The sequence below is a fragment of the Argopecten irradians genome, chromosome 1 (genome assembly GCF_041381155.1).
Source record: "Argopecten irradians isolate NY chromosome 1, Ai_NY, whole genome shotgun sequence".
NCBI lineage: Eukaryota > Metazoa > Mollusca > Bivalvia > Pectinida > Pectinidae > Argopecten > Argopecten irradians.
The window spans coordinates 3,917,643-3,933,874 of NC_091134.1; the positions used below are offsets into that span (position 1 = coordinate 3,917,643).

The 16,232-nt window shown below is 35.0% G+C and overlaps 1 protein-coding gene across 1 annotated transcript in view; it reads left to right on the forward strand.

Moving 5' to 3' along the window:
- Positions 1-16,184, forward strand: part of LOC138315403 (uncharacterized) — a 50,042-nt gene extending 33,858 nt beyond the window's left edge. Inside the window, exons 3-6 of the mRNA XM_069256412.1 lie at positions 8,127-8,214; positions 8,674-8,821; positions 9,331-9,528; positions 9,914-16,184. Coding sequence (XP_069112513.1) covers positions 8,127-8,214; positions 8,674-8,821; positions 9,331-9,528; positions 9,914-10,888 — 1,409 coding nt within the window. The 3' untranslated portion in view covers positions 10,889-16,184. The remainder of the gene's footprint in view (positions 1-8,126; positions 8,215-8,673; positions 8,822-9,330; positions 9,529-9,913) is intronic.
- The last annotated feature ends 48 nt before the right edge of the window (positions 16,185-16,232 follow it).

Here is a 16,232-nt window from a genome sequence, read left to right on the forward strand (position 1 = left end):
TTAATACTGAATTTTCAAAAATAACCTTTTTGGTAACTGGATTTCAGCGATCTTCAGTCAAAAAGCTTTCTTACAGTCAGCGATCTTCAGTCAAAATTTAAAGTAAGTAAATCTTTGAAATGCTTTATTAGTGGTGTTTAATAACACATGTAGTGAACAGACTGTCAGTATGATGGCTGATCAGCAACAAAGTACTTTTAATTAATTTTCACATTTTATGTGCTCAAGTAAACACGGTTTACATGTAACTGAATTTTGAGAAAGGAAATTATCATTACTTAAACCAATTACAGTCAAGACTCCTTAACTCAAAGCGGGTAGCAGCTAGTGATTGAGTGGCTCAGATGTCCCCACATATTACCATATGGCCTCTACCTCTGGGTCAGAAGTTTGAATTCCTTTGGAAGCAGTTGCCAAGTAGTGACAGCTGGTTGGTGGTTTTTATCCGGGTACTCCTCCATTTAAATACGGTACATCCTTAAATGACCCTGATTGTTAATAGGATAATCATAAAAACCTAAAATCAAAATTGGGGGCACCATGGTAAAACTAAGAATTGTACATGCTTCTAAAATTAATCAACAAAAAGTGGGATAGGGGGACCAACTCAAGACTTTGAACAGGGTGTTAAAGTGTATCCAAGTTTGAGCTGATGAGAGGGAACTGAAATATATAATGGAATTTCTTCCCACAATTATAAGTTCGTGTAGAGTATTATCCTTGTCAAAATGAGATCCCTGTTATGGTCTGTAGTTACCATATTCGCCCAGGGCGCTTAAAAAATTGATAAAAATGAAAACGTGCTAATAAGTCAAAATTATTGCAAATTTATACCGTTTTATGTAGTTTTGGTCCTTATTTATGCCTGGGCAATTGAAATTGGGGGAGGGGCGCTTATAGGGACATGAGCACTTATTGGGTTGAATACGGTACCAGTAAATCACAATTATAAGTTTGGATTGTTCAAGTATCTTCCCTTACCAGATGAAAGGTCATGCAACTTTACAACAATTGAGTTAGTCTGGCGGTAGTTTGCCGTGAATATTAGCATTAAAAGGTTTAATTGAATTCTGTTTCATACACAAAATTTGTTTTTTACCACAGCATTCTGGAGCCTTGAAATCCTTTCATAATCTCTCTTCCCGTTTCTCTGTCTCCGTTTCTCATATCAAGGTTTTATTCCATCTTTATGGTAGTTTTGAAACATTCTGAAATTCTATTGAATACATGCTTTTTATAAAAATGCTTATTGACATGAATGTTTCTCTCGCACTAAACAAATTTTCCTTTCATAAAAATATCTCCCTCCCAAACATTTTAACTGCCTCTCTTCAAACCCTTTGTGTAGCTATTCCTGTAGAAACAGTGCTAATACTCCAAGCTTTCTGTACATAACTGAATTTCCTGTAATGTAATTTCACTAGAAACCTTGAAAGTTTTGTTGAAGTTCGGATAAAGGCAACAACAAATTAAAATCAACTGTTTACATAGTGTAGACTAATATTTGTTATTCAATGGGATTTGTGTAATGAAAAGATGTATCACAGATCTGATATTAATTTTGTTTGCTGAGGTCTCTGAGGTGGAGACGATACTACCTAATGTGATTAAAACACAACAGCACTGACATTGTAAGCATTGTCAGGAAACGTTGGTGGCCGCATTCTGAACAGCCGATCGGAAATTAGACGTACAGCTTAATCAGGAATGACAGGCATTTTGTGAGAGTATTTTGTAGTGTATCAACTCAATTATGTATTAAATGGTGCCCATAATTAAGTGCGCGCGGCCGTATCCGCAGCTTTACGTACACACAAGGATTGACTATTTATATCGGACGTCACATTAACCTTACAGATATGTAACCATCCAATAGTGATAAGTTACAGTGAAGATATTCCGTATATCACAAATCTAGTTTAAACCACTGAAGCTATTTTGTTCTTTATAAATGTTATAGAACATTTCCTTGTGTACAATTTTAAGTTTCCATCATGAAATGAGGGGAGGGGGAGGTTAGAGGATTGTACTGTAATGTTGTGTAGTCTGTCTCATTCCACTATCAGATCCTGTCATATCCTTTTATATAGAGGCATTAATGTCTAACATGTAGTTCTAGTTTGGAGATATGTTTAATTTTTTTATACGAATACTATAAAACACAAGATATATATGTAAAAAAAAAATTAAAAAAAATGAATGATTACCATATATGGTGGATCAGAGACAATCAAAGACAATGTATGGTATATGTGTGTAGAAGCAGTGGATGTGGAGAAGTTCACCCTCAGGAATATTAATGCAGGCTTCCAACTGCGTTGCCTATATTCATCACAAAGCTGACCGACTAAACCTCCGTAGGAAAATTTACATAAAGAACCAAAATGTTCCACTGAACTTCCAATTTATGGTGTTGCCTAAGCATCCATTGTAGTCTTTATGGCCTTATTTCATCGTAAACATTTTGCCGGAACGTTGCTCTTTCTGAATGTATATCAAGTCTCCAGTAGAGACACATATATAAAAGCAGCAAAATCCTTTAGATTGTGTATGAATGTATTGATTTGGCATGGACTTACACAGACCTTACAGCTTATGTAATACTGGCTATCAGACCTTGTATATGTATCACAATGTCAGTACATCTATCTATGATATGTCATTGGTATATTTTGTATATGTATCACTATGTCAGTACATCTATCTATAATATGTCATTGGTATATTTTGTATATGTATCACAATGTCAGTACATCTATCTATAATATGTCATTGGTATATTTTGTTATATATATCACTATGTCAGTACATCTATCTATAATATGTCATTGGTATATTTTGTATGTGTATCACAATGTCAGTACATCTATCTATAATATGTCATTGGTATATTTTGTATATGTATCACAATGTCAGTACATCTATCTATAATATGTCATTGGTATATTTTGTATGTGTATCACAATGTCAGTAACATCTATCTATAATATGTAGTACATCTATCTATAATATGTCATGGTATTTTGTATATGTATCACAATGTCAGTACATCTATCTATAATATGTCATTGGTATATTTTGTATGTGTATCACAATGTCAGTACATCTATCTATAATATGTCATTGGTATATTTTGTATGTGTATCACAATGTCAGTACATCTATCTATAATATGTCATTGGTATATTTTGTATATGTATCACAATGTCAGTACATCTATCTATAATATGTCATTGGTATATTTTGTATATGTATCACAATGTCAGTACATCTATCTCTAATATGTCATTGGTATATTTTGTATATGTATCACAATGTCAGTATACATCTATCTATAATATGTCATTGGTATATTTTGTATGTGTATCACAATGTCAGTACATCTATCTATAATATGTCATTGGTATATTTTGTATATATATCACAATGTCAGTACATCTATCTATAATATGTCATTGGTATATTTTGTATGTGTATCACAATGTCAGTACATCTATCTATAATATGTCATTGGTATATTTTGTATGTGTATCACAATGTCAGTACATCTATCTATAATATGTCATTGGTATATTTTGTATATATATCACAATGTCAGTACATCTATCTATAATATGTCATTGGTATATTTTGATATATTGTATCACAATGTCAGTACATCTATCTATAATATGTCATTGGTATATTTTGTTATATATCACTATGTCAGTACATCTATCTATAATATGTCATTGGTATATTTTGTATGTGTATCACAATGTCAGTACATCTATCTATAATATGTCATTGGTATATTTTGTATATATATCACTATGTCAGTACATCTATCTATAATATGTCATTGGTATATTTTGTATGTGTATCACAATGTCAGTACATCTATCTCTAATATGTCATTGGTATATTTTGTATGTGTATCACAATGTCAGTACATCTATCTATAATATGTCATTGGTATATTTTGTATTTATCACTATGTCAGTACATCTATCTATAATATGTCATTGGTATATTTTGTATTGTATCACAATGTCAGTACATCTATCTATAATATGTCATTGGTATATTTTGTATGTGTATCACAATGTCAGTACATCTATCTATAATATGTCATTGGTATATTTTGTATATGTATCACAATGTCAGTACATCTATCTATAATATGTCATTGGTATATTTTGTATATGTATCACAATGTCAGTACATCTATCTCTAATATGTCATTGGTATATTTTGTATATGTATCACAATGTCAGTACATCTATCTCTAATATGTCATTGGTATATTTTGTATATGTATCACAATGTCAGTACATCTATCTCTAATATGTCATTGGTATATTTTGTATGTGTATCACAATGTCAGTACATCTATCTCTAATATGTCATTGGTATATTTTGTATTATCACAATGTCAGTACATCTATCTCTAATATGTCATTGGTATATTTTGTATATGTATCACAATGTCAGTACATCTATCTCTAATATGTCATTGGTATTTTTTTATGTGTATCACAATGTCAGTACATCTATCTATAATATGTCATTGGTATATTTTGTATATGTATCACAATGTCAGTACATCTATCTCTAATAGGTCATTGGTATATTTTGTTTCCAAATGAAGGATATAATCACCAGCTGATTCCCTAGGGAAAATTACCGTATTGTTGTTTTCCTATTTCTGCCATGTAAAATTTTGAACTGGAGTTTAATTAAGCATATTCGTCTACTAGCTCGCCATTAAAGGCTACATTAGTTGTAGGGTTAAGGTGTCTGGTCTGGCATTCCACCACTACCTCTCCTGGTTAAAGCTGACAATGCAAGTTAAAAAGTATACGTTTAAGATTAAAAAATAATGATAAAGTTGTTGTTTTTTTCAATGTTTTTTTTGTTTCAAAATTTGTTTCTGAGACAACCCCTTGCGTTTCTAAGGACAGGCAGTCGCCATTTTATTTTAACTCTGCTTGGATAGAACACCAGGTACCGACCCCTATGTAATAAAACACGTGAACCACACACACCTGCAATCAGTCGTATGCTTGCTCAACTGACACCTGACCGGCTCTAGATCTACCTTTAGTATATACCAAAGACGTATTTACATGTAACCTGAGGCCATGCTATAAGAATAAAATCGTTAGTACCTTCAATGTTTTCTCAAATAAAGTTTCTAAGAACCATATATATAGATCTATACAGTTGAATAAAAAGTAATGAATGAATTCATACCTTCTTTCCACGTGCGAGATCCATTTTGATTATAACGTAAACAAACTCGGAAATTCTAATAGGAGATAACATTGTCAAACTAGATATAAACACTGCACTCAACTGACAAGGTTTCATTGAATTAATATTGTCAGCTAGATCCAAAATGTCAAATACGAGCTAAAAAAACACTTCAATATATACATTAGATATTACACCTACATGTACACGTGTGTGCCTTTGGTATACATGTATATGGAAGCGTCACTTGTTTGGGACAGGTGGTTACATGCACGTGGCCAGTCTAGTACATCGGGTACAACAGTATAGGTGGAGATATCTGGCCATATTATTATTAGGATTCCAATTCATTTGTGTGGAAATTTCAATTTGTTAAACTTCTAAATGACAGCTTAGAGGTGTTGACATGTTTGCTTGCTAAAACAAACCCTACACAAAAATATTTACAGGTAAGGGGTTTGCTTATGTATTAGTAGGTGATACACAGTGGACAACTGCTAGGTAGATATGTAAATGACTGAGCGCACGTGTGTCGATTCACACGATTTATATAGGGGTTGGTGGGCGTATTGTATCCAAGCAGAGTTCAAACGAAATGGTGACTGCCTGTCCTTAGAAATGTAAGGAGCGGTCTCAGAAACAAATTTTGAAAAAAAACATTTTTTAACTTGCATTGTCACCTTTAAGGTGTCTGACACTCTACCACTAACTCTCCTGGTTAAGGTGTCCGACACTCTACCACTAACTCTCCTGGTTAAGGTGTCTGACATTCTACCACTAACTCTCCTGGTTAAGGTGTCTGACATTCTACCACTAACTCTCCTGGTTAAGGTGTCTGACATCCTACCACTAACCCTATATGGTTAAGTTGTCTGACATTCTACCACTAACCCTATATGGTTAAGGTGTCTGACATTCTACCACTAGCCCCCCTGGTTAAGGTGTCTGACATTCTACCACTAACCCTCCTGGTTAAGGTGTCTGACATTCTACCACTAACTCTCCTGGTTAAGGTGTCTGACATTCTACCACTAACCCTATATGGTTAAGGTGTCTGACATTCTACCACTAACCCTATATGGTTAAGGTGTCTGACATTCTACCACTAACTCTCCTGGTTAAGGTGTCTGACATTCTACCACTAACTCTCCTGGTTAAGGTGTCTGACATTCTACCACTAACTCTCCTGGTTAAGGTGTCTGACATTCTACCACTAACCCTATATGGTTAAGGTGTCTGACATTCTACCACTAACCCTATATGGTTAAGATGTCTGACATTCTACCACTAACCCTCCTGGTTAAGGTGTCTGACACTCTACCACTAACTCTCCTGGTTAAGGTGTCTGACATTCTACCACTAACTCTCCTGGTTAAGGTGTCTGACATTCTACCACTAACTCTCCTGGTTAAGGTGTCTGACACTCTACCACTAACCCTATATGGTTAAGGTGTCTGACATTCTACCACTAACTCTCCTGGTTAAGGTGTCTGACATTCTACCACTAACCCTATATGGTTAAGATGTCTGACATTCTACCACTAACCCTCCTGGTTAAGTGACACTACCACTAACTCTCCTGGTTAAGGTGTCTGACATTCTACCACTAACTCTCCTGGTTAAGGTGTCTGACATTCTACCACTAACTGTAATGTTGTAACTTGGTTAGGTGTCTGACATTCTACCACTAACTCTCCTGGTTAAGGTGTCTGACATTCTACCACTAACCCTATATGGTTAAGATGTCTGACATTCTACCACTAACCCTTATGGTTAAGGTGTCTGACACTCTACCACTAACCTCCTGGTTAAGGTGTCTGACACTCTACCACTAACTCTCCTGGTTAAGGTGTCTGACACTCTACCACTAACTCTCCTGGTTAAGGTGTCTGACATTCTACCACTAACTCTCCTGGTTAAGGTGTCTGACATTCTACCACTAACTCTCCTGGTTAAGGTGTCTGACATTCTACCACTAACTCTCCTGGTTAAGGTGTCTGACATTCTACCACTAACTCTCCTGGTTAAGGTGTCTGACATTCTACCACTAACTCTCCTGGTTAAGGTGTCTGACATTCTACCACTAACTCTCTATATGGTTAAGGTGTGACATTCTGACCCGGTTAAGGTGTCTGACATTCTACCGCTAATCCTAATAGTTGAGGTGTCTGACATTCTACCACTAACTCTTCTCATTAATGTGTCCGACACTCTACCACTAGCCCTCATTGTTAAAGTTTCTGACATTCTACCATTAATTTGCCATTTTTAGGCCACCAAAGTTAAATAGTTAAAGTGTCTGACATTCTATCACTATCCGGCCACGTCCGGGTATTTTAAATTGATTAGATAAATAAGTTTGATATTAATTAACTTGTTGGAGCATCAGACTCCAAACTATCCCTTGGAGATTATAACTTTACATGGACAATATCACAAAGCCATATAATGAGCCCAAAGAGCATACAAATAGCGGGGACACTGATCGACACTGATCGCAATTTTCATAATAAAACACTAATATTGGCTGTGTTGTTTATGTATTTTGCCTGGTACCAAACATGTTTTCTTTGATGTCTTTTATTTACATAGACAATATAACCCCAAACATTGCTTTAAGTTTTTTATGGTATTGACTGTAGATTGGGCGATAATTTCTCCGGGGAAATATCAAGAGTGTGTCTGGTTTGATGGTGTGGTTGTCAGCCTGTCTCTCTGCACCCACTTTATACAGCTAATTGAATTGTGATCAGGGGATCGTGGTTCTTAACGTAATATAAAGTTGATATCGTGGTTCTTTCTCTCACCTTTTATGGCCATTTAATAGGTTTTTCAGGATGCAGAAAGATTTACATCTTCTGTAAATAATGTTCTTTTTCTGCTTTTTCTAGGACTGAGTCATACTCAAGTTGTTGTCATAGCAACATGTTCAGCCGTCATTGGAACTTTCTTCATTGTGGCCGCTGTGTTGAGAATAAGGTAACCCATCTAAATTCTGGCACCTTTTTTTTTAAACTTATACCAGCATTTTAGGGTACAGTATTATAACTGTTCATAAATGATCTGATGGAAGTTCAAAGTTTCAGTAAATCGTCATAAACTCACAACATAAAGGACTATGGGAAAACTTCCATATGCAGTATTTAAGTTGGGTTAAATATCCAGAAATTTTGATCGTAATCAAGAGATTACATCAAATGCCTTAGAAACTTGTAGGTCAAATGTTTCCCTTCACTGTTTAAGAATCTTTAATTGTGAAAAAAAAATCTCCATAATGAGTGAAAACCTATTTAATTCTGTTGATTAGTAGATTGCCAATTTACCAGAAACTACACAAACTGAAATTTGTATATTTGTCTCTTTTTCCATAAAATTTTATTTGATACCTCTGTTGAACTAAATGTCCATCTGTTATAACTAGTTTTGTCCTTTGGTCAGGAACTACATGAAGCGTTGGAGAGAGCAGCAGGTTGTTGCCCCACCCGACTATCAGCCCTGTCTGGGCCAGCCACCGCGTGGACCACCAAAAGAGACGCAAGAGGTCATGACTCGGGAGTCGAGTACCAAGAAGGTTCCAAGTAGGCAGGTGCGATCATAGAAACTTATACTCATCATACAGTATGAAATTTAGAAATTGGTCAATTGTTGTAACATCAATATGGATGTCTATGATTTGATACATCACAATTTGATTCAATAATGGTTACCATGGAAACACAATGGAGGAATATTTGGTTGCCATGGTCGCCAATAAGAGGTAGTGGGCTGTGATGAGGTATTAAGTAGCAACTGACTTACTTGTTTTAGCAAACATTTTCATTATCATAAAAGATAGGAAAACAGTAGTGTATAGTCGATACATTTTTTGGTCAACAGATCTGATACTTGGTCTGTATGATGGGGTTGAAGACTTACCAAGTGTATTCAAATGAATGACCTTGACCTCCATTCAAGGTTCAAGAGTCAATGGTATGTTAAGTCTTAAAGACCTTTCTCTACATAACCAAGGTACTTATATATTATGGATAGAGGTACTTACATTTTAACGTTCATTAGTAATCCAGTTTTAACTCAGACCTGACCATTTTGTTTCAGAGCAGTTCCACTGTAAAGGGAGGTAATCGCTACTACCCTGTAAACAGTCACGATGCACCTAGTTCACCTACTATGTCACCGAAACACTGTTTCTTAGACTCTAACCCAGTACTTGTCGTCACGGCACCGTCACCTATTCCTACGTCTCCCTCGGACTCTCACGCCTCGATACAGTTCATTGATGAGGAAACTGACAAGGTAATCTACCTGTGTAGGAGTCATAATGTTATAACAGTAGTCAAATACAATTATATTAACTTTAATTGATTGAGCTATTTTCTGTTTTGTAGAGTATAATTGTAAATTGGGGACTAATTTTAAATGAAGTTGCTGTTGATGTCCCTCTTAGAATTTTATTGAAAAATACTCTACAAAGTAAGGGAAGGATATTTGTTAAAGTTAATGGAAGTCAGGAGAAGAACAAAATTCAGTTCATTAATTGGTTTTGCGAAATGATAAAGTCTGAAGATAGTTTTTAGCACTATAGTAAGAGTGTTTTGATCGAAACTAGGTGTAATATTAAGTCTAAAAGACTGAACACTAAATTGTATGTCTGTTATATTTGATCTTTTTCACCACACAGGATGTTTGCCCTGAGCCTTGTCCTGCTCCTGAAGTCCCTGTGGAGACAGAACTGCCCCCTGTTAAGGCCCCAAGCCCTATCAGTGTGGATAGTATTAGTAGCGAGGGTGAGGTTTGTAACGAGGACATGCCTCACCCGAAGGTGGCACAACCTTTCAAAACAGCACCGCCAGTGGCACCACCAATCACGACAGCACCACAAGTGGCAACACCAGCCACAGCACCACATGTGGCACCACCAGCCACAGCACCACAAGTGGCCCCACCGGCCACAACAGCACCAAAGGTGGCTGCACCCATTTTAGCTATAGAAGCGCCCCCTGGTGTGGAGCAGGAGAAACTACTTGGTAGATCAGACAACATTAACGACAACTCCGTCAATCCAAATCAGGATGCTATGATGTCGTTTGATACATCACCGACAGATACATCCTCATCGCCTAGTGACGTGGAAATGGTTTCTCCAGAGTTATTGTTTGTTACTGCAGGACTTACCCAATCAGATGAAAGCCTTTCTTGTTCCCATAATGCATCTTACTCCTATGGTAACCAAGTGGAGTACTCCAACTCGTTATACAACATGGAGGATGACTGTTACTATGACAATGAGGTAGACATGGACACATGTTCAACTACCCCCGATGAGGATTTAAAACAAAATGGCTCCTCAGTGGTATCAGAAGCAGGTAATATGATTTCCAATGGATTAACATCGGACGACCCTTCATCATCTCTTTCATCGCCCCCATCTTCTCCTCTGTCAGATAATACCGCACAGACCTGTCATAATAATACCCATAACAACATGGACCCTTGTGGTAACCTTATTAACATGACGTCATACCCTGACAATGTCATACGACCACAGTCTCTCACCAGCGACACAACATCAACGGAAATCACCAATAACCCCCAAATTAACTTGACGGGTAATGGTGCAGTCACTACAGACAATCACACCTCCTGTGACACGTAGTGAGAATGGTGTTGGTAATATATGTGATCAATATATAGAAGAAGAAATTGTTACTTTTATGATATTTTATGAATACAGTAATTGATTGTTATATGTTCACCAGAAGGAAAAGTAAGCCTCACTCCATGTCGGTGGTCTGTATATATATATCTCTTACAATAACATCGGATCAGTCAGTCAAGTTATAAATAGTCTAGCTATCTGTATCATCTTGTATTATCTCAAAGTTGCTTCTGATTCCATAGAGGGAGAAATGATACCTTTTAGCTATACATAGCAGTAAATGTGCCTGTTTTAAAGGTCAACTCAGACATGAGGGTCATACAATTTTGAATTCAGTTTGCATTTATTCTCTCTTTTCCTGAGAGCATTCCACAGTACCACCAGAATGGTATGTAAGCCAGAGTATTCGAAAGTAAATAAAATGTGTTCTGTACACAAAGAGAAATATTTGAAACCTGGAAAAGGCTACTGTAATGTTCAATTTGTATTATCATGGTTTAAACAGATCTATACAGGCCCCATGGATATTTCTAAAAAAAAATTCTGTCGTCTGATGGTAACTTATATGAAGATGGAATGTAAAAAGAGAACTATTTGATAATTTAAAATTGGTGTTGCTTTTCCTATTTTTTACGTGAAGATAAAAATGTCATTAAAGTCCATACAACAATATTCTATAATCACCTCATGTTTCAAATAAAGATAATGGTTATGTTTTATGAGTGTTTTCCCATGCTAGGAATATATGCACATGATAAGTGAGAAGAGTGGTCATATTACTTAGGAAATACTTTATTCAAATTAAGAAATCTACAGGAAATGAAAAATACGACCCGCTCAGCAAGTGTAGGTTTCCATGGAAATGATTTAACAGAGAAATGGGATCTGTACGACTTGTCAGGCTTTTAGTAACATTGAATTTTGGTACTTTTGTAAAGCGTTGATCGTCTGAGAGCTATGTACATCAGTGGAGTGTTTGGTTGTTGGGATTCCATTTAATCGACAGTGTAAAGCATCAAACTTCACATAAGCCTTACAACATTAGGCCATTGATTTTCTGAAGTGTCCCCTGTCTGATGTACTGGTATAGGACAGGGAGGTCTACAGTGCATGTATTGATAGCTCGTCTGTAATCACACAGTTCATTTGGGTTTATTCTGTTTAAAATTTCTATTAATATTATAGTCCAGCTAGGTATAGCAGATGGAGAAAAATGGGAGTTCACAGAAAAAAACTATTTTCTTAAAGGTGCTCCACCGCTGACTAATGGTATTTTTTCACTTTAAAAAACAGGAGCAGACGATTTAGTATTTTTCTTCAGTTACACAAGTTACTTACTTTACACCATTACCACCTCTGGAAAGTTTGAGCTTTGAATTTTACTATAAGTTAAAATTACAAAAAATAATTAATTGCATCCCAAAAAAATCTCGTGGCACTATATTCTATATGGAATGAAGTACGGATTGCGCATGCACCAAATGCAAAATAAATTATTTTACATTATTTTTTGTGTTAATTAGACACGTATATACATGATTAAACACCAATTATTGTTAAAGTGATGAATATCATTTATGCTCTGTCGGCGGTGGAGCATCTTTAAGAGATCAGATTCGAACTCGCAACCCAGAGGTGTAGAGTTGTAGATAATCTGTCTGGACTCGGTAACCAATGGGCCACCGTGCCCATTTGTAAATAATAACATATATATATAAACTACATATGACAGAATGATTTGTAATACTTGAGCAAGCAATATTAATATATAGCTGTCATATGTTCAGTTTGTTGTAGCAGACATCATAACATAATTTCAACATTATATTTTTGTTAGTGGCAAAGTTGCCATCCTGATGGTGAAAGGTTTTCAACTGGTTACATTTAAGATAATATGATGCTGGAGATTTGTGTTTTGTAAAAAGCCCATTTTGAACTTAGCCCAAAGGTCAGAGATATTTATTTCAAGTGGATATTCAAAATTAGGTGGACGCCAAGGTGACGTCATTAGCCTTTTGTTATATATGTTTTCAAAACATCAGTCTGTTTGATAATCCCCAGATACGAAGAAGGATTAAATCCGCTTGCTATACCCTGACCTGTTTCCTGGTGTTGTAGTCATTTGAGCACATTACTGTGATGTACACGTCAATATAACTGTGTTATCATTTTAACCATCTTATTAAATTTTGTTGGGTATACAATTACATTTGTAATTTTAGTAACTCATGCACTTGTATCATTAACATTTGTAAAGGTTTCATATCTTCTTAAATGTTTTTGTAAGAATAGATTTCTTCATCTTAATGGCTTTAACTTTTTATTTAAAAAATATAAATACAAATAATGGTTAACGTAATACATTTTTTTCAATCACCCACTTATTTAACTTTATGGACTCCTTTAATTTGTTTTGCTATTTGTCTTTCAATTTTAAAATTCTTTACATCTGCATGAAAAATTCATTCTGAATGAATTCAAGAGTTTGATATAAATTATGAAATCATAATATTTTACATTGTATTATGCAATAAGTGCTTTTATTAAGATTGGTTAATTTTTTTCTGTGTTGCTATGTTCTATGTTCTGGTTTTAAAAAAGAAGAAAATTTAGTTAATACACAGGGACATGCAAGTTAATATATGGAATGTTACCTAATTAATTATCTATATTATCACTGACAAAATAAAGATATCCATATAAATGTATGTCAGAGGATGAATTAAGATATCCACATAAATGTATGTCATAGGGTGTTTTGTAGCTTTTCGATCTCTTTGTTCAGAATGCTCCGGTCTTTCAGAATGACAAAGGTCTTCAAAATACACTGATTATTTAGAATACAGTCTTCTAAAAGAATTATTTACTCCAGTTGATCATTGCTCAAAATGCTTTGGTCGTCATTCGGAATATTTTACAGTAGCTTCACCCTATTGTTCGTTCCAACATGCAAGCTTCGGAAACAAAGGGAGATAAATCTAATAGATCAGAATGCACAACACAAGTAAGATAATTGGAAAACCACTCAGACTCTCCAAGTCTTACCACAAAGTGGTTTGCTGACGGAGATCAAACAGGGGGAGACAAAAAGAAATAACTCAGATAGATTGGAATGTACTTTCACTAAGCAAGTCGGGCTGAAGACTTTTCCCTAAGGATGTAATTCCTTTTGGGTTAGGATATCCCAGTTTCATCAACAGTTGTTTAAATTGCTCTGTTACAAAATTAGATAGAAGTAAAATAATGCAGCTTTATTCATACCTATAGGGAGAATTTCCTAACTACACAATATAACGTCTAGAAACATTGGGTAAAATGTTGTCTCTGATGCTGTAAAAACAGGTCTAATGATCAAGATCTAATTACCCGATCTCGTGATGTTAATAATCGTAAGTGTGGTCTAATTACAAGCCACTCGAGAATTGACCCATCGCCAGTATGCAACCACGCCTCATGCTGGCATACACACATGTACCTATTCAATGTTGGAGTGAAAAATTGTAACATACACAATACAATATACAAAATCACATGTGGTTTGTCAGACAGCAGACGGATCCATCAATTCCTTATACTGATAATGTTCTATATATAGTGCAGTAATTAGATCAGCGATGCATGCAATGTTACTACCAGAGTGGTATACATATTTAATTAACAGTATTGAAGATTATAAATGTTGATGTTCCAGTAATATTGCAAAAATTACGGTACAGTAATTTGATTGGGATATTTTTTTCCTAATTTCATAATATAAGGCCTAAAAGATTGGCTCATTAGAATTGGTCATTGATATTGTGCTTCTTTCAAAGTTTCCAATTTAAAAAAAAACTTGATGTGTTGAGGCCATGTAACATCTAATTGATTCCTAGCTGTTAAATATGAGTTAGTACTGTGGAAGATGTAGTTGAATTAAAATTCTTATATTTTTACATTTTTAACTTTCATAAGCTTGTTGTTTCATAAATCATACAGAAAAAAGAAATGAATATTTATCTCCATGATCTGCCATTCAATTAAATCAAAACATTGTCAAATATTTGTTTGAGCAGTTTCTCCATTTGATGTATTTTCTATAACATTCCATTGATCTGTATTACATGAAGAAGCTAGGTTTTTGATTAATTAACTATAGCTGTGGAACTTTGAGTGTTTAACAAAGATTCCCGCTCCTAGTGGGTTGTGATCATTTTAATCAAATTAATGTTTGAATATTATGTATTGTACATATGCAATGGTTGCAGCAAATAAATGTAAGATATACATTTGTTAAATCAATATTACAATGCCTATATATTATGTTAGAAATTTCCGTTGGTATACCTGTAATGTATCATGATTTACCCGAGTAATATCTGTGTATTCTAATTCACCAGACCAGGGGGCCCAAAAGGATAAGAACTTCTGCCTCAATAACACACAATCACCATGTCAGTCTGTTTTTCCATGATTGGTTTCTAAGAGATTTCCTCATAAACCAATTGGCCAATTATTTTGAAACTACACATTGGTAATAGCTAATCTTATTCAAATGTACAAAAGGGGTTTGGAATTTTCCTGAGAAATCCAAGATGGCTGCCTAAAGTGATCCAAATTTAAAAATTGTCTGATTCCTGTGAAATTTGCTATACAGTGGTTTTTAGGGACAGTGGATATCAAGTTGCTTTGAGGAGGTCTAGAAATCAAAGATAACAGTAGTGACCCATCAAGGGGTCAGCATATAGAAATTGTTCAATATCAGAGAAAATTTGTATAAAAAATAACCACCTAATTGATCTGGTAATTTCAACTAAGCAGTTGCTACGGGCCCCTTTTGGCATTTTCTTGTTTTTTTCATTAAGTCATATGAACATTTTTATCATCCATATTCAACTGACAGAAAATATGAGGGATATTCTCTTAAAAAATAATGATATCGACAGAAGTTCTTACAAGTCAGAAGCCTTAATTTCACAGGCCAGGGGAAGTAACTCTCACATGTGGTTTGTACAGTTGGAAGTTTTCATCACCTGCTCCATACTCTGTACATACTCTGATGTAGATTATGCCATACATTTCCATCAGCCCCACGATACTGTATACATTTCCATTGACCTGTATACTTTTCCATTGACCTCTCCCACTCCCTCCTTTCCTCCGCCGATATACTGTATACATTTCCATCTTTTAGTCTATTGGATGATGTCATTGAAAATTTTGTTTGATTATACCATTGTAATATTTTGTGGTGTTTTATTTCATATATATATGGCAACATATTTTCCTCTTGGAAATAAAAAAAGTCACAAGTAATTGTTTGCTTTTGTGTGTTTGTTTCTTACTTGTATTCATTTGTAAGAAG